At 55.0% G+C, this 22492-nt stretch overlaps 1 protein-coding gene across 1 annotated transcript in view; it reads right to left on the bottom strand.

Annotated features, from left to right (window-relative positions):
- PLCG2 (phospholipase C gamma 2) overlaps positions 1 to 22492 on the bottom strand; it is a 141838-nt gene that overhangs the window by 38437 nt on the left and 80909 nt on the right. The window contains exons 12-23 of the mRNA XM_082712007.1: positions 21347 to 21432; positions 19848 to 19968; positions 19375 to 19543; positions 16462 to 16566; positions 15171 to 15260; positions 14411 to 14586; positions 12966 to 13166; positions 11881 to 12000; positions 7015 to 7195; positions 5607 to 5678; positions 3284 to 3393; positions 100 to 196 (exon numbers count right to left, since the gene is read on the bottom strand). Coding sequence (XP_082568133.1) covers positions 100 to 196; positions 3284 to 3393; positions 5607 to 5678; positions 7015 to 7195; positions 11881 to 12000; positions 12966 to 13166; positions 14411 to 14586; positions 15171 to 15260; positions 16462 to 16566; positions 19375 to 19543; positions 19848 to 19968; positions 21347 to 21432 — 1528 coding nt within the window. The remainder of the gene's footprint in view (positions 1 to 99; positions 197 to 3283; positions 3394 to 5606; positions 5679 to 7014; positions 7196 to 11880; positions 12001 to 12965; positions 13167 to 14410; positions 14587 to 15170; positions 15261 to 16461; positions 16567 to 19374; positions 19544 to 19847; positions 19969 to 21346; positions 21433 to 22492) is intronic.

Consider the following 22492-nt stretch of genomic DNA (forward strand, 5'->3'; position numbering starts at 1 on the left):
GCAGCGTGCGTGACACGGCCTTGTGGAGACAGCTCAGCGGATTCCTCGAAGAACAGGATGGACGGTCCCCACCCCCCCAACGCGGTGACCCGGGCTCACCTGCTTCTCCAGCTCCTCCACGTCGGCTGTTGAAATGTCCTCGACGTAATTGGACGGGAAGTACTGCTGGATTCTGGTTCCATAGTCCCCTCTCCACCTAGATGAAAACAGAGGGCATCCGGGGGCCTTCGTGGGGCTGCGTTAATGATGGCTCACCGCTCGCTCGTTAGATCGCAGCCACTGCAGGGGGCAGCGGCAAGCGGCCAGGTGACCAGAGGGGATGATCATTATCTGTGACAACCGGGCATTTCAAAGGGATCCTCTGCTTTTTTTTTTTAATCAGCAGTGAGTGAGTGGAGGGGCCGTGTCCTCTCCATAACAAGATTCTCGTGTTTGCTCAAGGGCACCAAAAATGTCCGGGCTTGAGGTGGACCTCGGAGACCCTGTGAGGCCGATGCTCAAGCCTAGGGCAGGCTGTGCCCCATTTTGGGGAGAGCTGTGAACGCAGAGACCAGCGTGAATCAGAGACCAGCGTGGGAGAGAAGAACGCTGCTGGGGCCAAAACAGCCAGGGATCAAGTTCCAGCTCCACCACCACCGTCAAACGGGAATAGCCCCAGTGCCTCCCGCAGAGGGCTTTACTGGGACCAGAGGGTTCCGCATAGGCTGAGTGTTTTTAACAGTGCCCAGTATACAGTAAGTGCTCAAATGATGTTAGTTCTCGTTACTCAGCCAGAATACCGCCCCCGTGACCTCCCCTCCTCTGCGACAGCACAGATAACAAGGGCCGTGACTGATCTGTGTGTGTGTCTCGACCCTACCAAACTGTGCTCACCTCTAAGGTTCTCCCCCGAAGCAGTGCCCGCGCATACAGGGCCTGCCCCTCTGTGGGTACCCTCTGCAGCCAGGGGGCACACCCACAGCTTTCAAAGTCTTCAGAACAGAGCCTAGCTGCTTTAGCGTGACCCTACAAACACTTGGACCTCAACTCCTGCCTCTCTGTGGCTCAAACTTGACCTTCCTGCCAGACAGCCTGTTGCCCCCACCCTTCTGCCCCTGCCTAGCTTATAGGCCTTGGTCCATGCCCCTTGTATCTAGCTTGTCCCTAACAACCATGTGAGACTCAGCGCAGGCATGCCTCTTCCAGGAAGCCTTCCCTGACTGCTACCTAGCCCAAATGTTCCTCCTTTGTGCTCCTGTTGCCTCTGTCCCCACAAATGGGGAGGCAGTCTGTGCCCTTATATGACTTTTACTTCTGTCTTCCCCACTATGTGAGACCTTTGTTGATCTTAACTGAGTGGGTACTCAGAGGTGGTGGAAAGCACTTAGTAAACGTCTGTTGACCTGACCCTCATCCCCCCGTTTCTCCAGACCCCATTTGGGCAAAGATTGACTATAAGCAGGGTGACCATATGTATTGCTTGCCCAGAACCAGGTTCAGACCTGTTGTCTGGTTGTTGGTGTGATTATTGACAAGAACATTCCTTTCGCTCTAAAATGCATCCTACTGGTTCAGTCCCCTAACCATATTGGCCCTAGGTTGGGAGGATGCACAAAAAGGCGGACCAGGAGCACCTGGGTGGCTCAGTGGGTTAAAGCCTCTGCCTTCGGCTCAGGTCATGATCCCAGGGTCCTGGGATCGAGCCCCGCATTGGGCTCTCTGCTCAGCAGGGAGCCTGCTTCCCTTCCTCTCTCTCTGCCTGCCTCTCTGCCTACTTGTGATCTCTGTCTGTCAAATAAATAAATAAAATCTTTAAAAAAAAAAAAAAAAAGGCAGACCATGCCCCCCACCCCCGGGGATGGTGCTGTTGCCACCAGAGCAAAGGAAACGAGGGGACCGCAGCAGGCAGTGACCCACAGCCCCTCACCAAAGACACGGACACCAGACTCTCAGCTCATCTCAAGGGCCCTGGAAATTTAGAGCACCCCACGTCGGACGTGTGAAAAGGCAGGAGGCAGTTTCACACAAGGAAAAGTGTGTGACTTAGAGAGGTCTGCCCACGGCTTGGTAAAAGTCACCCACACACATTGAACTGGGGCCTTTTACAGAGGCAGGCTACAGAAAGGGGCATTGTGGGCCCCGGGGAGACCCGGATTCTGGCCGGGCCCCTCAGGGAGAGACAGGTGGACGATACCACGGATGGCGCATGGAGGCCGGGAGCCTACGAACAGGGGCTCCGGCCCCCACCCTCCACTTCAGCACTTCGCTGTTTTGCTACTTTTTGGGGGGGGGGACTCTGGGGATCCAGGTAAGATATGGATTAGAAAGAGGGAATTCTCAAAAATAACAAACAGGCCAACAAAAAACTCTGAAAACCACAGAACCTAGTACATGAGTCAAGTCAGGAATACGGGCTTTGGAGTCAGAAGGCCTGGCTTCGAATCCCCGCCTGCTGTGTGGGCCTGGCAGTTTCTGTACCTGTCTGTGCCTCAGTTTCCTCATCTGTACAATGCAGGGTAGGCTTTCAGGGTCACTGAGTGGGTTTAAGTGAGTTCTTTCAGATGAAGCATTTAAAACAGCTCTTGACACAAAAAGGCGCTCAAATGTAGATCTCTAACTCAGGTCCCGCCACGTCACGGGAGAAAGTGATGCCACACTTGAGAGGCGGCTGTTGCTCCACAGTAAGAAATAATCCTGCAAGATCACCTACCTGGGGATGTACGGACAGGCAGCCAAACTTCTTCCCAGGTGGAGAGGGAGAAGAGCTAGCTGAATGCTGGTGCACACCCAGGGGGCTCTGGCCTAAGCATGTCCCTGCTTCCATCCAGGCCGGGGCCACAGGACAGGACCAAGCGATAGCTTAAGATTTTGAATTTAAAGTAACACACAGGCTCCCCTAATGGGAAGATCCCACACTGGTGTGTAGCTAGATAACTTGGGAAAGCCCCGTTTGCCACCTCTGTAAAGTGGGGGTACCCAGAGTCAACCCCGAGGGTCGTATCAAGAATCTCGTGAGACCATGTGTGAAAGCAATTAGCACGGCCCACAGCACCAGGGAAGGCCTCAGTGAGTGGCAGCTGCTGCTACAAATAAAATAATATGTAATACGATGGGATAGGTTGTTCTTAACGCTTTTCTCAATAGAGCATATCTTAAGCTACCTTCGCAGGGAAGGTACAAAGGTCAAAGCCAGCCCAGAACGGCAGAGAAAGGGGTTCCCAGCTCAGCCAGCGCCTCAGTCTCACTGGCAAGAAGGGACAGGTCAAGTTCCTCCAGCAAGTGGCCCAGCCGCCCTCCGCCTTACCAGCCCCAGGGCTCCTTGGAGACGTTGTGAATGAGGGCCCCACGGCAGAAGCTCAACTCATCGTTCCGCTTGGCTTTGTAGTCATATAGAGCTTTCACAGTTCTCTGAGGCTTTGGGGGAGAAAACAAGAGAAGGTCAAGCTGGGAGACAGCAGCAGAGAGAGGCATCTGCGTGGGGTCTTCTCATTGGGAAACAGGAGGCTTCAGCCCAAGGTTACAGTGCCATCTGCTGGCCGTGGGCTGGCACTGCGTGGCAGAGGAGCCTCCCAAAGTCACCAGGGAGCAGGGATGGGAACTGGCCCCAGATCAACCAGCTGTTAAGTGGCTGAGCTCAGAAGTCAGTTCATGTGGGTTACTGCCATTCTGTAAGAAGCAACATGGGCTCTAAAAGCTCTGCCGTAAGAACTTCCAAACAGAGGTGGTTTCACCTGCACATCTGCCTTCAAGGGTGGATACAACTTTGCCCCGTGAACTTCACAGGTCTCTGCCAGGCTCTAAGGCTGCGAGGTACAGCCAGTGGCAGAGGAAGTTGGCATATAATGGCCTCCATGAGGAGCAAGTCTCCAGCCTCTCAGAGGACAGGAGAGGTCCTCAAGTCAGCGCCTTCACTAACAAGAGAAATGAGCTGTCCATTGGCTGAACAGGCTTGCAGGAGGCACAACGAAATGACAAACAGTGCATGCACCCAGCCAGACTGACCGGGCCAGATTCCAGCTCCATCCCGTCCTGGCTGTGCGGTGGGCACAGAAATTGCACCTCTGCATATGTATGTCCTCTTAGGACGGCTCTAGTCATCCCAGTGCCGAGAACACATCCGAAGGAAATAATGCAGAAGATGCCCAGAGCCTCAGATGTGACGTTCATGTTAGTGTTAACCAGAACAGCAAAGACCAGAAATGACCGACGTGGCCACTGATGGGGATGTAGCTAAACTGGCACAGCCACCTGAATACTGAAAACATTCTTTTCTTCAAAGTTGAAATTGTAGCCCATGTGTTGGGTTTGGTTCACCAGTCTTAGTTAAGAACCGTCATGAGGAAAATAAGCAAAGGAGGCACCCACACAGGACCAAGAGGGAGGTGAACAGAATACAAATGGCAGCGGGGGGCTGCGGGGGGGGGCTGTACAATGCGTCTCCGTGCAGACAAAGGGCCAGGGGTGCAGACAGCGACGGAGTTCGCAGCGGGAGACCAGGGCTCATCACCGGTCTCGTTCCCAGAGCAGTGGTTTTCTCACTGCTGACCCATCTTCGATCACAGCAATAGTAATGATTTTACTTTGAGGGGCTCCCCCTAGTCTGGCAGCCTGCGCGCCCATCCAGCGGCCATGGTGCTTTACTGGTCTCACTCAGGACAGGGAGAGTCTCTCTACAACTTGGGGTGGTGGCCAGGATTTAAAAAAAAAAAAAAAAAAAAAAACAAAAAAACAGGGAGAATTGACATAAAATATCCAGATGAATGGCTTGTCTTGCAAAACCAGGAGACCTGGCCCGCTCTCTGGAAAGGCAGCAACCGAGGGTGAATAGGGCGTAGCCGCCCTCGAGACTGGCTGGGGGTTCCTCAGTTTACCCCTGTGTCCACCGTCCCCTGACATCCAGCTGACAGGCGGCCTTCGTCTCACTACCAACAGCTTCTTCACATTGAATAAAAGTCCCCTACTAAGTTCACACACAGTCCCCCTGCCCGCATCCTTCCGAGCCTTCATCTGGGATTTGCACTGGCCAAGGATTAGACATTTAAAAGAAGAGAAGCAATTCATCTCCGGATTTGCAGGCAGCAAGAATTATCCGTGAACCGTGCGCCGGGTGCACCCCGCCCAACAGAAAATTCTGATCGTTCTTCCTCGGCAGGAACCCGAGCGAGGAGGAGCTGGGGACGGAGTTAAAACCCACCCCCCACCTGGGGGGGGGGTCACACCGCAGCCGGGGTGGGAGCGGGAGATAAGGCGCACACTGCAAGGAGGTCAGTGAACCAGACGGAATTCATAAACACCACGGGCTCCGTCCGTGAGCAAGAAACATCTGAAAGACTTTTAATTAGAAGCCGTTTGGCCCAAAGGTGGTTCCTCAAACCTCGGAGTTTTAGCAAGTCACCGTCACTTTTAGGTGGAATTCTATTAATCTCTTCCCTGAAACCAGATGTCACACTGTCAATCATCATTCCTTCTCAAAAAAATGACATAAAATCAATTTAGCGGGGGGGGGGGGGGGGGGCAAGTCTGCCCTCAAGTCCCCTTGCCGTGCTCTGCGGGGTGGGGGCATGGGGTGGGCTCCGTGTCCGTTTGGGGACCAGGTCGTGGTGGGCATGGGAGGGATGGCGCCGTACCATGGAGGGGCTGATTTCACTGGGATCCACATACATTCGGCTGACGTCGTAAAGGGAGTTTATGTCTCTTTCCTGAAAAAGAGCAAAGCAGAGTAAAGGGACGCCCTCCAAGCGCCCGGGGCGGCCCGACACAGAGCCAGGCTTCTCGGCCACCCCCAGGGACGAAGCGTTGAGACCTCCCAGTTTCCTCGTGCCTCCTGCTGAAGAGCTCCCCCAAACTTGGAAACTGCACCCCCAGAGGAGAGAGCTCTCTGTGCCGGGCCTCCTCTGCCGGGCCCTGCAGCAAAGCCAAGCCTGGAGAGCAGCGGCAGGCGGAAGCTCCCGCGGGCCAGGGCCCGCCCCACACCGCCCCGTGAGCCAGTTCCACGTCCACGGGGGGACACAGGCCACCCCCTCAAGGGACTGCCACTGTGGAAACCGGCAAACACCCCAAACCTAGACACGTTCTACATTTACCGGCTCGCACGGAACACCCATCCCGCCTCTGTCTGCTTTGGTCACTGTCTCTCCGGGTCCTCTCTGGCCTTGCGCCACAGCGGCTCCCTGACTTCGAACTGGCTTTCCCCATGGCCCTGTGGGTCCCGGCTGTCAGGTCTGGGCTCCCGTGTTGACCCTCCTCCGACCTGGTCCAAGCGCTCTGGCTGCGGTCGGCTTCCCAGTCATCCACCTGCCCGGGACAGCTTCCCCCTGCAAGCTGTCCAGCTCCCCCTCCAGAACCGGAATTTCCCAAGCCAGGCTGTGCTCCACCACATGGCCAAGAGCTACGAGTGCTCCTGGGCCGTGGCTGGTATATCCTGAATCCTGTCTCCCTGTCACCTACGTGGCAGGAACTGAGATGGAGGCAGGAATCGAATCAGGTCTGTTTTCAGCTCAGAACCCTCCAGTGGCTCAGAATAAAAGCCAGTGTCTCTCGGGGGCCTGCCCTGCTCCAAGGAGTCCTTCCTTAGGTCTGCCGCACTCTGGCTCTCTCAGTGCCGGCCACACTGGCTGCTTCTCTGAGCCTCCAGGCATGCCCTCGCCACAGGACCTTTGTACCTGCTGACCTTCCTGTCCTTAGCTGCGTGAAGCACTCCTCCACGAGCGCTCGAGTCTGCCTGAGTACCTCATTCCCAGTGAGAACTTTCCAGAACTTTCCACACTCAGGAACCGCAGCCCCTTCCGCATCACTGCCTCCATGAACCCCCCCCCACCCACTTTCCCGCTATACTGCACGTCACCCTCTGTCCCACGATGTGTTTTTCAGTTGATCCCACTTATTATCTGTCCCACGCGAGACTGCAAGCAGCACGAGGGCGGGGTCCGTGTGCCCCGGTCCCCGAGCCATCCCGCACACCTGGGGAGGGCTCAGCGGAGGTTTGCCGGACGACGGCAGACGCGCAGCCAAAGCGCAAGCGGGTCACCCGCCTACCATGTTGTAGCGCTCCAGGAGCTCCGGCGTCACGGGGTAGCGCAGCCGCATCTTCCGGTACAGCGCGTGCTTCTCGTAGTAGCTCACGAGCTCCACGAGGCTCTCGAAGTAGGCCGAGGTCCCCAGCACGAAGTGTCGGCCGTCCCGGTGGATGCGGCAGTGCTTGACCTTGCCCCTGGCCCTGGAGGGGGACACCACGCAGAGCTGGCCACCGAGACCCCAGACACTACACGGTCATGCACGCCCCGCTAACGAGAAACCACCTAGCTCCCCGTCCGGGGGACCCGGGAGAGAAGCGAGGCTCGGCCCTCCTAGGGGATACGACCATGGCAGGTCTTCTCAACACAGACACAGAGAAAGCTGCACCTTACAGGAGATACGGAGTGACCCAACAGCTCGCTCCTCCTCTGCCCACTCCCCCTGACCCCAGTTAGAGGACTTGCCTTTGGGAAAGGCCAGGTATCCAGATCAGGGTCTGCAAACAGGGACCCGAAGGCCAAACGGGGGCCCCACCCCTCTCCTGCCCTCGCTTTTGTAAATAAAGTTTTATTGACACACAGCCACAGTCGTCCACTTGGGTGTGGCCTGTGGCTGCTTCCACCCCACAGCGCCAGAGCTGAGTGGCTGCACCCGAGGCCACAGGGCTCGAAGGGCCGACAGTAGTCACCCTCCGGTCCTCTAACAGGAAACGTCTGCTGGTCTCTACTCCACAGCTCTGGGCTTTGATGCCCATATCCTTGAATCTGATCTTGAGTGGCTCAACTACGACAACCACCAATTTCTTTCCCCCCCAAACAGCAAAACAACCTTTGGTGGCCTCACCCTGCTGACACAGCGGGTGGGAAAAATCGAGAGCAGAACACAATCTTCAGTCTTACTAGATTTATCGGCAAGAAAAAGGACCATTTGGGAAAATAAGTTTTGACCCTAACTTCACAGCCAAACGGCATCTTCTGAAACTGTCTAAAGACATAATTAGAGGCATGAGCTACTACTCATCGTTTAAGAATCTTGCACCTTAGAGGGGCGGCCAGGTGGCTCTGCTGGTTAAGCATCTGACTTTGACTTCAGCTCAGGTCATGATCTCGGGGGTAGTGAGATGGAGCCCCTGCTGGGCTCCCGTGCTCGGGGCGGTGGGGGGGGGGGCTGCTTGGAATTTTCTCTCACCCTCCCCTTCTCCCTCTGCCTCACTGCCCCCCACAAGCTTGTGCACGGTCCCTCAAATAAATAAATATAAAAACTCAGCACCTTAAAGATACTTTTTGTTTTAAAAAACACACCCTGTTAAGCCATTTCTTCAATAAGTCTGGCAAAAACACAAACAAAAACAAAAACCAAAAAAAAAAAAAAAAACATGCTAGAAGGGTTCTGCCTCCATGGCTTATTTGCAGGGATATTTTATTAGTATTTCTTAAAAACAAACAAACAGCTGAGCAGAAAAACAAACTGCAAGATAAAACGACAGTAGGGTCCCGTTAGTATTTTTTAAAGATGGAAGCGAATTTCCACACATGAAAGAGCACAGTATTTTCCACAGGGACATACCCATGGAGGTCATTTGGGTTTTGTTTTGTTTTGTTTTTGCCTGAGCCCACACGGAGATACCAGTCAGAAAAATGTGCTTCCTACCAGGACGAGGACCCAGATGGATGGACCACAGGGGGCTTAGCCTTCACCGTGACGTCTTATTTTCTAAGAATATATTTGCATAATAAAGACATTTTCAACTTTTGGGGCACCTGGGTGGCTCAGGTGGTTAAGCATCTGCCTTCAGCTCAGGTGATGATCCCAGAGCCCTGGGGTTGAGCTCCCTGCTCAGTGGGGAGCCTGCTTCTCCCTCTGCTCAGAGGGAGGGGCTCATGCTCTCTCTTCTCTCACCTGCTCACTCTCCATCAAATAAAATCTTTTAAAAAATGTTTTTTAAACGTTTTACAAAAGTTTCCTAGCGCAGGGAGGCTCTAGGGTCTGGAAATTAATTAAGAGTAGGGACCAGGTTCTGGTTCCTTCAGGGAACCTGACTGCACCTGTGTTTCCCTGTCCACAAGGCCAGGAACAGACAGTTCCTGTCTCAGGGCAACTGTTAGGACCGCCATCCGACAGCCCAGCACCCCAAGGGCAGTCCATGAATGAACGGCTAGGAAAACAGAACCAAAGTCAAGCCAAAAGGAGCTTTCCTGGCAAAAGAAGAATCAAGAAGGGAGACACACCAGGGCTGAGTGTGAATCACACCTTCCAGGCCCCCAGAGGCCATAAGCCCGTGACACCGTGACCCGAGGTCTCCCTCGGCTCTGCCACGAAGCCCCGTCCCCACGCCCCACTGAGGTCCACATCCCATTGCTCACACCTGGACAGCAGCTTCATCTCTTTGCACAGACATGAAAGCAGACACCTGTCCCCTCCCGTAGAGATCTATCCAGAAGTCCAGTCTGTGTTCTCTGAGCCTAGACCACCACCCGGCCCAGGAGAGGCACTCCCCAGATACTGGGGAGGGGGCCGGGGAGGGAGAGTTCCTCCAGACCCGTCCTCTCCGTCCGCCTGGAGCCCATCCCCCACCGTGTCCCCCTAGCACTCCCGCTCACCCTCTGTCACCTGCCCGTCCGCTCTGTGGCATTTACCGCACAACATCACAGTGATGTGTCGGTCATGTGCCTGACCCTCCTGCCCCAGGCAACACTTCTCAGTGAGGGACAGTGACCCCTACCCCACACCATGACCACAGTGAAGTAGAAAAAGTCTCTGTGTCCGGGCGGGGGGAGGTCATCTTTGACTATTACAGTGAACACGACCCCCACGGACATGCGGGGGGTGGAGGCCAGGACATGCACCGTCCCAACACAAAGGAGATAGCCTTCCCCTCCTCTCCTCCTTAAGACACCAGCACCTCGTCACTGGCTCACTCAGCCAGCGTGTCCCGACCCCCTGCTGCTGGCAAGCCAATGCTCAGCAAGAGGGAAGTGCTCGAGAGAGACACACGAGGAACAGGATGTCTCGGTGGCAGCGGACTGTTGGCCTCATGAGAGCAAGGACTGGCCGGTTTGTATCCCTTCTGTGTTTCGGGAGCCCAACAAGGAGCCCGGCACATAGTAGATGCTCACTGAACACTTAAACATTTACTGAGCCCTAAAACTTAAAAACTCCAGCTTTTAGGGTACCACCAGTCTCGGGGGAGGGCGGGCAGGCAAACAGCAGGGTGGACGCATAAGGCCAGGCCTCCGTCTGGGGATCTCATTTTCATCCACATGGTTCCAGGGAAGTGATTCCAACCCACAGCCAGCCTGAAGGTGCCCAGTCGGAACCATGACACCCCGCTCAGGCAGGGGCCGGGGAAAGCGTGGGGATCACAGGACTCGTCTTTTCTATCCGACACCGGCTCCCAAGGGGAACCCAGTGCAGAGTAGCACCTAGACAGACACACAACTGGCCTCCCGAGGGCTGCCGGGTGAGATGTGGATCCAGGCCTGCTGGAAGCCGGCTCGCCCGCTGAGCATCTCCGCTAGTAGCCGGTAACGCCTCCTTTTTGGGGTGCTTGGCCACTGAGTCTGGTTTCTGTCCCTTGTACCCCAAAGCCTCCCGACTGACAGAACTACTGCACAACTCCACGCCCAGCACCCAACATGGCGGCTGGCACAACAGGTGTTCATTAAACTTGCCTAATCCCACCCGGGTGGGAGGCAGCACCACCAAGAGCTTTGGGGCCAAGGGCAAGGTGCCAGTGCCAAGCAGCCCAGAGCCTCCCTGTTGGCAGCACAAAGCACAGAGGAGCCAGGCTGGCCGGAGCCGGCACAGAGTAGATGCTCAGTAAACATCAATGATAACAAGCCTCACCACCACCACCACCACTCACCAAGAAGGAAGGAGTAACAGGGTGGGGGGGGGGAGCAGATCCACATGCCCAGAGGGCAGCCTGGCAGGGTCAGCAAGGGGGATGGGCCAAGGCAACAGCAATGGAAGGAACAGGAGCGGCCTGGACGCACCAGGGCCTCTCCTGAGCCGCTGGGAACCATCATCACCACGTGATAACTGGGGTCTGGAGCTTCCGCTTCCTCCCACTTTTCCCAAGGAGAAATCTAGACTTCCAAGAGCAGTTTCCCAGTACTTAACATAACCACGCAGGCCGAGGCTCCGTCTGGCCCATAAGCCTCTTGAAACCTCACTGTGGCTTTGAACATGGGTTAAGTCCAAGTCTGAAATTCTGCCTCAGTCCCAGGACAAGGCTGTGTGGCTCTAGACAGGACACTTAACCTCTCTGGGCCTCCATTTCCCTACTTGCAGTACCTCCTCTACTCTTCATGGGCTGCAAGGAAGGACTCGGGCAGACGAAGCCTCCACGGCAGGCCCGTGTCGGGAACGTTCCTTAGGGCTCCACACGCTGGGGTAGGGGAGACGCGGGGACAGTAAGGTGAACCGGGTCTGAAACTCCCCGACACTGCCCCTGGGGGAAACCAGAGCAACCTGGGGTTTGGGGATGGAACTAGAGGACAGAACCACAGTCCTGGAGACGGTCGGTCCGTGCGGCCTTCCCACCGCCCACGCTGGGTGGAAGGACAGCAGGTCTGCCACGTCACTGCTCTGGGCTGCCAGGGCTGCCTGGGTGCAAACCCCAGCTCCGCCGTTACCGGCTGCATGTTTCAGCGTACCTTAAGCTCCCTGTGCCTCAGTTTCCTCCTCTGAACAAGAAGGATCATGGTCATGAAGCTGCTGGAAGACGGAATGAGCTCCCGGAGCAGGTGCAACTCTTAAGGACCCAGAGCCGGGCCCCGCACACAGACTGCTCCCCTGAGCGGACGCCGCTCGTGCCTTCCACACCCGTCCTCCCCGGGGTGCCTCCGGTGAGCACGTGCCGGCTCCCCCCAACCCCCCGCTCACCTGAAGGTGATGGCGTACGAGTCGGTGCCTTCTCGCCTCCGGATGAGGAAGGCGCCGTCCCGGGGAACCCTCATTAGCATGTCCTCCGCTTCCCCGCGGCTCAGCCCGTCGTAGTACCACCTGCGGCACAGGGAAATCGGCCAAGTGAGACGGGCACCCACGGAGGAGGCCGCCCTGGGCTCCGAGGCTGCCTGGAAAAAGGCCCCAGAGACCGCCGTGGAAATTCCACCGCGGGCTTCCCCACCCAACAACGCCGCTGAAGATGGCAATCTTTTTTTAAAAAGACCACCAAGATGGAGCTCAGGGAAGACATTCCTATAGTGGGTTCTGCTTGGAGCACGAGAGAAGAAATTAAACCCACCTGTACCCATCCCACCCCTGCCCCCCATCAGCCCGACCAGGGCCAGCATCCGTCAATGTGGAGAACAGAAAATCGGAGGCAGAGGACACAGGAACAGAATTTCGGGTCTTTTTGTCTGGTTAGTCTTGGGTTACTTTCAAAGATATGAAATGGCAGATTTTAAAAAGGCAATCTATACACATTTAGATAAAAGTAAGAAAGCTGCGGTAAGTTATAAGGCCTCTCAGAAATGTACATTTTAGCAGCCTTCTGCTTAAAAATAGCTCCCCCGCTCATTTCCAGAATGGGTTAACCTTTTGCGAGGCGTAACTAATATTCATTTCACTAGATAAAAATGAAAGGAGATGTGTACAATTACTTTCTTTTTGTTCACTTGCACAATGAACAGGGAATGAGCTTTGACAAGCAGAACAGTATCACCGGACCAAAATTCAGCTCCGGAAATCAAAGCCCGAGAGCTCGGGACTGTGAAGGTAAGGGAGGAGAAGGGCCGGGAGAGGCCGAGGGACAGGGAAGAAAGATGGAGTCGGTGTTTGGAAACAGGGGCCATCCTGGGGAATTTAAGAGATCCCGGGGGCCTGGGTGAGGGGCCTTGGGGGAAACTGAGCCCCAGCACACCCACAAGACTGGCTTTCCCGACTGCTGAACCCAATCCGCCTGGGTGTCTGCACCCACTAAACCTGGCGCCTGAGGCCTGCGGCCCCGGGAGCACGGGCACACATACGGCTTTGACTCGTGGGGGTTGGGGTTGGGCACGGGGTCGGTGAGCCGGAGCTCGAACTCGGTGCAGCGCAGGTGCGTCTCGCGGTAATGCTGGATGAGGTCATAGATGCTGGTGAACGTGACGTTGTCGGTCAGGAAGTACTTCATGGTCCCACCCTCCATGGTGGACCGGATCCGGCAGTGCTGGACCCGGCCAGACCGCCTGCAGGGAGAGGAACGACATCAGCAACGAGGCTGGGCCCACTGACCCTGCCTGCACCCGGGGTGGCGGAGGACATGCAGGGGGGCGGTACAGGGACGGGGGGGGGGGGGACCAGCACTGTGGCCGGGGCACTGACAGGGAGGCACCACGTGTGGCCACACACGCCTCCCTCTGCTCTTAGAGAAGGCTGGTCCTTGAGCCTGGATTCCAGAACACTCTACCAACTTCCTCCAACAACATTTACCTACCTAACTCCTACTCTGGAGCCAGAAGGTCTAGGTGTAAATCCAGACTCAGCCACTGATGTGCTAAGTGACCATGAACAAGTGACTGGTCCTCTCTGAGCACCCCCCCCCATCATCATCCCTGTGGTCTGTCCTCGCTGAGCTGTCCTAAAGATTGACCAAGATCACACGCAAAATGTGTCTAGATCGCTGCCTGGCACATAGGAAGTATCTTGTAGGAGTTAGCTGTCACTCTTAGAGGTATGTTGTTATAATGTGTATCCTTCGGGTCTCCATGGAAACACCACTTCTTACAGGAAGTCTTCCCTGACCATTCCCAGCCCAATGTTACATCAGGCCCTGCTCGTACAGACTTCTGTAACATCTAGCATTTTCTGCATTGCACGTTATCACAACTACAGTTATAGATCACTGACTCCTTTTTCATTGTCCATCTCCCTGACCAGACTCTAATTGCCATCAGGACTGCCAGATCGCTGTGCCCAGCACACAGCAGTCACTCAATGCACACCCTTTAGTGAATGAAAGTACTAATGAGTCAGTGAGCGAGAAAGCTCCCAACGGCTCCATAAAGCCACCTTTAGAATCTCTGCTTTAGGGACAAGAAAACAAAGACAGAAGGAGGCTGAGTGACTTGAGATGCCCTACTTGCTCTAGAACCAGGACTGGGGGATGGTGCGGGGGGGGGGGGGTGGTGAATAAGGCCACATTGTCCTTAGTGCAAGGTCAGACCCTGTCTTGATTTAAAATGATGATGATACTTTGCTCGTCATGGATTTTTCATTACTTCTGATTTTTAAACATTTTGCACTGAAATACCACTAGTCTTGATTGCTGGGTTTTGGGCCTCACCTGCCTCAGCCCACCCCTGCCCCACACAGATCCCTAAACGAAGTCTGGGGTTCTGGTGGAGGCCTGAGTTCACACAACTCATGCCATGCCCGCCCAACCCCCACCCTGCCCCGGACAAGCTGCAAGGGGAAGGCGGCATGCGCCTACCAGAAGGACAGGGTGTAGTCGTTGGGGAAGGTCTTGCTCTCTCGCACCAGGAAGGTCCCGTCTTTGCCCCCCGTCTCCGCACAGTACTCCTGCAGCAGCCTCTCGGCACTCGTCCTCTTCTCCACCTTCTTGTGGAACCACTCCTCCCCAAAATGCAGCTCTGTGGGGGGTATATCCTGGGCCACAAGAGGAGGCATTTCTGAAAACCTGGACCAGACCCCCAGCACGGCCAGACCGGTCCCTCTGTGTGTGCTGGCTTGGAACTGGATAGCAGACAGGCTGGCGTTGGCTTGCCCTCACCCCAAGAGGTCTGGGAAGGTGGCTTCCAACAGCCCTCCCTTGCCTACCACCATGGGCAGTGGCCTCCTGGAGTCCTAAGACATCGACAAAGGGGCCCCCAGTACAGGTTTCAACTCTACTGCACAAGAAATCTGAGAGCCATAAAGCCCTGGAAATTGCCCTCAAGAAACAGCACCGAGGACGGCCAGGAGCCAGAGGGGAGAGGGCAGGAAAGCTGGGAATCAGGCTGGACAGGGGGCTGGACGGAGCATCCAAATGACTTCCATTCCCACCCAGAGCACAGGCCCACCAGGCCCTGCAGAGAGCAGGAAAGACATCCTTGAATCTCATTGGTTGGTAAGCCAGCCAATCAGAGAAGAGCCAGGCAGACCTTGGTACCCGAAGGGGTGGCTCCTTGGGCTGAGGATGTTGGGGCCTGTGGCCATGGGACAGAGGACGGGTAGGAGGCTGTGTCCCCTACCTGGGGCAGCTCTTCTTCTACTGTCTGTTCAATGTCGTCGCTGAACGACAGCTTGGCATCGGCGATGGCACAGTAGTGCCGAGTCCATTTCTGGAAGAGGAAACCAGCATGAGCTCTCCCCTCCATCTTCGCCGCATCAACTCTGGGACCCAGGGGCCCTGCCCGGCATCACCCCAGCATTTTCGAGGGATGAACCTTTCCCACTTCCGTAGACGTATATGGTGGTTTCATGGAATTCGACCCCGTTCAGGACGTTTCCTTTAAAACATCTATTTTTGGGTTCTTTTGGCATTTTCAGGACTTTTTTTTAATCACTGGGTCTAAGAGTAGATACAACTTCCTGCCAAATTTCTAGTTCCTATTTATTTAATTTGAAGCCCTTTATGAATGATGGGATTGTTTTTGGGGGCCTGGTGGCTGTCTTTGTCTATTACCTCCACTTTTTATGACTTTCAGGAGTTCTCAGTTAGTCTGGCCAGAGACTCTTCAACATCTGACTTAATTCTTTATTTACACATGAACAATTTTTAGTGTTTCTAGGATGGAAGAACATACATATCAAAATATATGCAGACGGGTTTGCGTGTCAGGTTACAGGATGTGAGAAGTGGCACAAGCATTCAAAATGCGTTCCTCTCACCCAATTAAGTGGTTCACCCAGTCGAACTGTCCCGAATGGAAGGGTAGTAAGGAGTTAGGACAGCCAGATACAGTCACATCCTGGACTGAACCTTACACGGAAAACAGGACATCAGTGGACCAACTGGTAAAACTGAAAAAGGCCCATGAATGAACACGCGGTAGGACACCCGTGTTCATTTCCTGCTTCCAACAATTCCACTCTGGTTATAGAGGATGTTAGTATTTGAGGAAGGGGACTGAAGGGTACATAAATATTCTTTATGTGCGTGTGAATGTCTAATATGTTACTGGGAATATAAAGTGATTTCAAAGTAAAACATTAAAAATTCAAAAAGAAGGGCGCCTGGGTGGCTCAGTGGGTTGAGCCTCTGCCTTCAGCTCAGGTCATGATCTCAGGGTCCTGGGATCGAGTCCCGCATCGGGCTCTCTGTTCACCTGGGAGCCTGCTTCCCTCTCTCTCTCTCTCTGCCTGCCTCTCTGTCTACTTGTGATCTCTGTCTGTCAAATAAATAAGTAAAATCTTTCAAAAAAATTCAAGAAGAAAAAGAAAATAAAGGTGAAGATGGAAATAAGATAGGAATATTCTCTGAGTTCTCTGGTAGGCCTCAGATGTGCTCATGGCCCTGAGAAGGGGTGCAGGGAGACCCACCTGGTCGATGGAATCCCACATGTACAGTTCACCCTGTTGCTTGTGCTCATCCTTCTTGTCCTCCATGTTGACATCCACATCGCCCCGGGGACCCAGCTTCTTATGCTGAGGGGAAAATGCACACAGTCTCCTCAAGACCCAAGTTCAGGATCTTGGAGCTAGCAAGTGTTCATCCCCATCAGCCAGCCAGCCAGCCAGCATCTATCTGCAGTGTCGACCTCAGGGCCTTTGCACTGCCTGTTTTCGCCACCTGCCTTCTCTCTCACTACATTCAGCTCTGTGCTCGGTGTCACCTCCTCAGAGGAGCTTTCTCTGGCCCCTGGGAGTTATTTTCCAACTCTGGGCCCTTTGTGGTTCTCTGTGACTTCTGCTTCCCTGTCAAAAAACACAAGCCCCACGACGGCAGGACTTTGTGCAGTTCTCGGTTGAATCTTCTGTGGCAGCTCAGCAGATAGTAAGTGCTCGATAAACAGTGGGTCAGTGACACCACCTGCGTGTCCCGTGTTCTCTGCCACACACACAGGGAAGGGCAGGAACAGCCAGTCCAATGGCCCAGAATGCAGGGCTGTGGACGGCACACCGGGGACACAGAGTTAAGCTGCTTTCTCAGCTGTGCGACCCTGGGCAGGAGGCTACACGTCTCTGGGGCTTACAGTTCTCATCGGGGAGACTAAGACCATGACAACAACAATCTACATCCAGATGGGCGCCAACGTCCATGCAGGCCAGTATTTGTGAATCTTGATTCTGGTGGCCCAGAGGAGGGAGCTCAGGGTTGGGAGTCCAACCAGGGCTCAGATTCAGAGCCTTACTAGCTGGGTAACAGCTTGTCTCGATCTCAGTTACTTCCCCTGTGAAACGGGGGTAATGCCAGCCCCTGCTGGGTCCTGTCAGCCAAGGGGCATGAAAGCCACCTGTCAACACTGAGGCAGCATGTGTCATTTTGAATGGCCTCGAGTTCCCTCTTGGGCAGGAGCCAACCACAACTCAGCTAAGCCATCTTCTAGAACTCAAGGTCCCCATCTGGAAAATGGGTCTGGGGGCTGGGATTTGCCACCCCTCAGGGCTGCAGGAGACTGGACAGCATTTACTGTCACACCTAGCCAGGCTCCCCTACGCTGTTCTCGCCCTCTTCCCTGAACCAGAAACGGAGGGAGCCACGAAGTACCAATGGGGAGGCAAAGGGTGCTCTGATGGGGCCTCCCCGACCTCACACCCTAAAACAAGAGCCAGAAACCCTCTGGGGATGCACAGGGAGCGGTCCCACGAAAACAAAGCTACAGGGAAATGCACCCTCACTGACCTAACGCCTGAGAAGCCGCGGACCCTGCCGGGCCCAGCTCTCGCGGCCTCTCGTCCTGCCTTCCCCAAGCTGGAAGCTTCCCTTGGTGTCTCGAAAACACTGCCCCAGTATCATAACCAAATCCTCCAGATACACTAGTGCCTTTACCCTGAGGGCACAAGCATGCCCTCCTCGGGATGAACCTCTGAGAAAGCCCCCTCACAGCGTTTGGCCCTCCTCTGTGGACGGGTCTGTCTCCCCACTAGACCGTGACCTCCCGGCAGGCAGGGATTATTCCCAGTGCGGCTGGGTGGCCCAGTGACAGTCTGGGGAAAGTGTCACCCGTTCACACGACCCCCACGTTGACGGAGTTACTCCCCCAACCTGAAGGCAACGCCCCCCTCTGTGTGGCAAACACCTGTCTGTCCTTCCACACGAACCTGCCACCTGGCACCAAAATCCATCCCTCTCCTTCCGCCAGGGGCTAAACCGGAGACTTCGCATCCGGCCGCCTCTGTGGGAGCTGGGGACATGTGGCGGTCTCACACACAGGGCAGGACAGGCTGGGACACACCGAACTGACACCCCACTTGTTTGCCAGAAATCACGGACCCGGGACACGTCCAGGTTGCCCCTTCTCTGGGCTGAAGCTCAGATGCGCCCATGATCTACCATCGACCCCACACATGGGGACCACGTCCCAGGGCAGACCCCCCGACCCCTTCTGTGCCAGTGACCTCCTTTGAAGTTGGGGAAGACGACAGACCCGTTTCTCAAAACATTTTTACAATGCACATAATTTTAAGAGAAACTATATTGAAATACAGTTATTAAGACCTTAAATATTTATAATATAAATAGGTGTGCTTCCTTATTAGCTTTTTATAGAAGATCTACAATCAAATCGATTAGCCACCATAATTTCAAAGCAGTGATGCGGACAAGATTATTTTGAGATATCTGTACTGTCAACACGATATGAAACTATCCATGATTTCTGCTGGTGACAAAGCCCCAAGTGGCTTGTTGCTAATATTCACAATGGAAGGAAATGTTAAGTTGTAGTTACAGGTTAATAAAAATAAAGAGGCAACATTTCCCCCCAAGTTCACATGCTACCATACCCCAGATTCTGAATGGATTCTCTGGGGGTCTACAGAATAAGAGGATGCTGGTTCCCTTGACAGCCTTGTGGACCAGAGCTCAAACCTTCTAGAACATTCTCCCTCAGTTAAAGAGGATATGACCTCTTCTGTGCTTTAAGCTGCAATATACCTGGTCTCTTCGTCTTAGTAATAAAGATCCATCCCCAAACATCACCTCTCCCCGGCATCCCTGGCACTCTTGGGCAAGGCTGAATCTTCATCTCTCCCCCTTGCCAGCAGCTGGCAAGAGACCCCCTTCAGCCATGAGCGCACACAGCCTTTTGGGGCAACTGTCTACCTCCATTCTGTGTCCATCTCACACAATGCACTGGGACACAGAGGCACCTCGAGGTGAAACAACTTTGCCCAGGGTCGCTCAGGGCGTCAGTAAGGAGAGCTGGTGGGAGTCTGGGCGGTGGAAGCAGGACCTGTGCTCTGAGCCACTGGCTCTCCCGAATGAATGCCAGGCCACCCGAGGCCACCCACCTTGATGATGAACTTCTCCCGCAGCTGGCTGGGTGAGGGCAGCTGGTCAGCGCTGGCCTCCGTGGGCTTCGTCAGCAGCTGGTCGCCAAACACCTCCTTGAACACCCGGGCCATGTGGCGCTGCTGCTCCACGCAACAGTGCTCCTCGATGGACAGGATCACTGGGAAGCTGTGTGCGGGAGGAGCGGGCTCCAGCAGGTGGGGGGTGGGGCCAGGGTGGGAGGTGGTGGGGGGTGCAGAGGGCACCAGTGTCCCAGCACCCGCATCCTCCCAGCTCAGAACCAGGGAGGAACTTCCGCTTTGGGCCTGAAGGGGGCGCCAACACTCAGCTGAAGACTTGTTGGGCGAGACCAGAGGATGGAGGCTGGGCAGGTAGGTAGGTGTGGGCATGTGTGTGGTGTGTATGCATGTGGGCAGGGGCGTCTGTCCACCGTTCCCTTAAAGACGAACCACCAGGAAATCAGCCAACCGACCTGGAGGTGACAAAGGCATGGTCTTTGATGGCCTGCACGACGTCATCAAACTTGATCTTGGTGGTCCGTGTCCAGCCATGGTAGATGATGGGCTTCCCGTCGGGCCCGTCCCAGCAGTCCACTGAGGGGAGAAACATGTAGTCTCGACATCCGGCCATCTGTCCCTGCCTGGAGAGTCCACTGACGGCAGCCACACCGCAAGGGGGGTCGGGGCGGGGGTGGGCATCTGCCAGCTTGGGCCCGGGGCCCCCGGTGGCTCAGTTACTAATGTGAGGGCCACACACGAACTCCCCTCGGGGGCTGGCAACACGAGGAGCCCTGTTACCTGTGTACATGCATTACTTGTGCAGTTATGGGAAGATTGTAGTTGCTTAATTAAAGATCCCCAATACAGTCATCCCAAAGAAGCTAGTTTCAGTGTTTCCTTTTTTATTTTTTTTTAAAGATTTTATTTCTTTATTTGGCAGAGAGAGAGATCACAAGTAGGCAGAGAGGCAGGCAGAGAGAGAAGGGGAAGCAGGCTCCCCATTGAGAAGAGAGCCCGAAGCGGGGCTCGATCCCAGGACTCCAGGATCATGACCTGAGCTGAAGGCAGAGGCTTAACCCACTGAGCCACCCAAGCACCCCTGTGTTTCCTTTTTTAAAAAATAGATTTATACTGTGGGATTTGTTTCTGATTTCCCTTGGCTTGTTTGTTCTGCTAGTGGAAATAATACAGAGCGATGAGATGCCGCTCTTTCTCAGCTTCACAGGAAAACATTCAAACAGAACTAGGTTAGGTAGCAGGTGAACATCCCCTCTAGTTTTAACCCCCAGAGGTACCAGGAGCTGATTGCTTCGTACTTAATTTTTTCACACTTGCTTTTTCCTGGGATGGGGGGCATACACCAGACAACCGTCTGGAGGGTTAGGTGCCACTGAGTCTGATGGTCGGAGGAATGGGTTTGATAAAACTGCACCCTCCGTCAGGGCTCTGGGCCCTTTCTCAGCCCAGTGCACCTGCACAGCTCCGCAGGTGCAGACAGGCCAGAGGGAAGCAGCGGGCTCCCGAGCGCATCCAGGGCCTGTGGGTGCCCGTGAGCAGCTGTGAAAAGAGCGGTCAGGTGGCATCCAAGGCCCAGCCAGCTGCCGAAACACAGAGGGCTCCTGCCTTCCTCCGTAAGCAGCCCAGAGGGCAACTGAAGGAGAAAAGCAGCCTAACCAAGCCCTCCAGCCCTGCCGCCACATCAGGACACTCTCCAGAGGCCCCGGGCCGCCACCCCAGGGTTTCCCACTCCAGTCCGGCCAGGCTCGACACCATGCCTCATCCTGCGGGGAGCCCCTCTGCATTTAGTGACCGCATCCCCCGCCCCCAGAGGCTACGGGGACCTGGGTCCTCCCGTGGCCTGTCCCCGTCACCCACATGACTCAGGCCTTTCAGACAACGAGAGCATCAAGCAGGGACACGGCAGAGCTCCAGTCCCCCCGAGTGCCCCCCACCCCGGGCGAGCAGCACTCACGCTCAATGCAGCGGCAGCCCGCCCGCAGGCAGCGGATGTAGGCTTCTGTGGACGACTCGCTCCGCAGCTGGTCGCCGGTGAGGTACCTGAGGGAGAGGACGCCATGGCCATGGAGGGGACAGGCCCGCACCCTGGGGCGTCTTGGGGAACCCTGCAGCCCAAGTGCCCAACATCCTGAATTCTTCCTGTCTAGAAAGATCCCCAGTTAGGATCTGGGCCAGACACAAGCAATCGTGTGGCCACCCTGGGCACAAGTCTTGGGCTCCAGGCCACAGTCACAGGACGTGAACGACAGCCATCTTGGTGACCCAAAGGAAGGGTCGAGACTATGTATTCTTTGGAGGAGAATTTGGTCCAGGGGTATCAGGAATGACACTGACTTATGGCAATCAATTAAAGACCCTACTATCACCCCCCATGCCCCACCACCACGGTGCCCGCTAGGAGGCCATTCGTCCAATGATGGGCTGCCATTGTGGTACCAGGGCTCCAGGCCAAGATCAGATCTTGAACAACGATTGCTGGAATTCACTATGCTTTGAACTGTGTCCACCAAAACTGACATAAAAATGCATATTTGTACGCACTTTCCCCCATGTCCGTGCCCCACACCCCTTTCAAGAGTTCACGTTCCTTCACTGTCCTCTGAGTTTGGTGGCATTCAGCACTCTAAGCCAATGGCCATGGCAAACAATCAGTCTTCCCCTAAGAAGACATCACCTTCCAAAATGCCTTCTGACTCCTGCCTGCGGTGACCCGTGGGAAGGTACCCGTCTGCCGCTCTCTCCAGATGGCCTGGCCCCAAGATCTACACCCTCTCACCCCACAAGCGGACTACGCAGGGGAACCTGACTGCAACTTCTCCCTTCCAGTCTACCCTCTCTTCTGCAATTGGGATAATCGGGATAATAAAAGGTAAATGTGAATGTGTTGCTCTCTGACTTTGAAGCAATCGGTGGCTCCTACTGCCCTTTGCTGTGATTTTAAAGGTTCCACTCAAGTGTCCTCCTCTCCTGCCACTCACCCTCCTGGATTGTACGATCTAATAATCTTAACAGACGCCCTCGGCTCCTCCTGCCCCCGGGTCTTTGCACGTGTGGCTCCTCCTTGCCTCACCACCTGTACTTCTCTCAGCAACTCCTGTTC

The sequence above is a fragment of the Mustela nivalis genome, assembly GCF_964662115.1.
Source record: "Mustela nivalis genome assembly, chromosome: 18".
NCBI classification, from domain to species: domain Eukaryota; kingdom Metazoa; phylum Chordata; class Mammalia; order Carnivora; family Mustelidae; genus Mustela; species Mustela nivalis.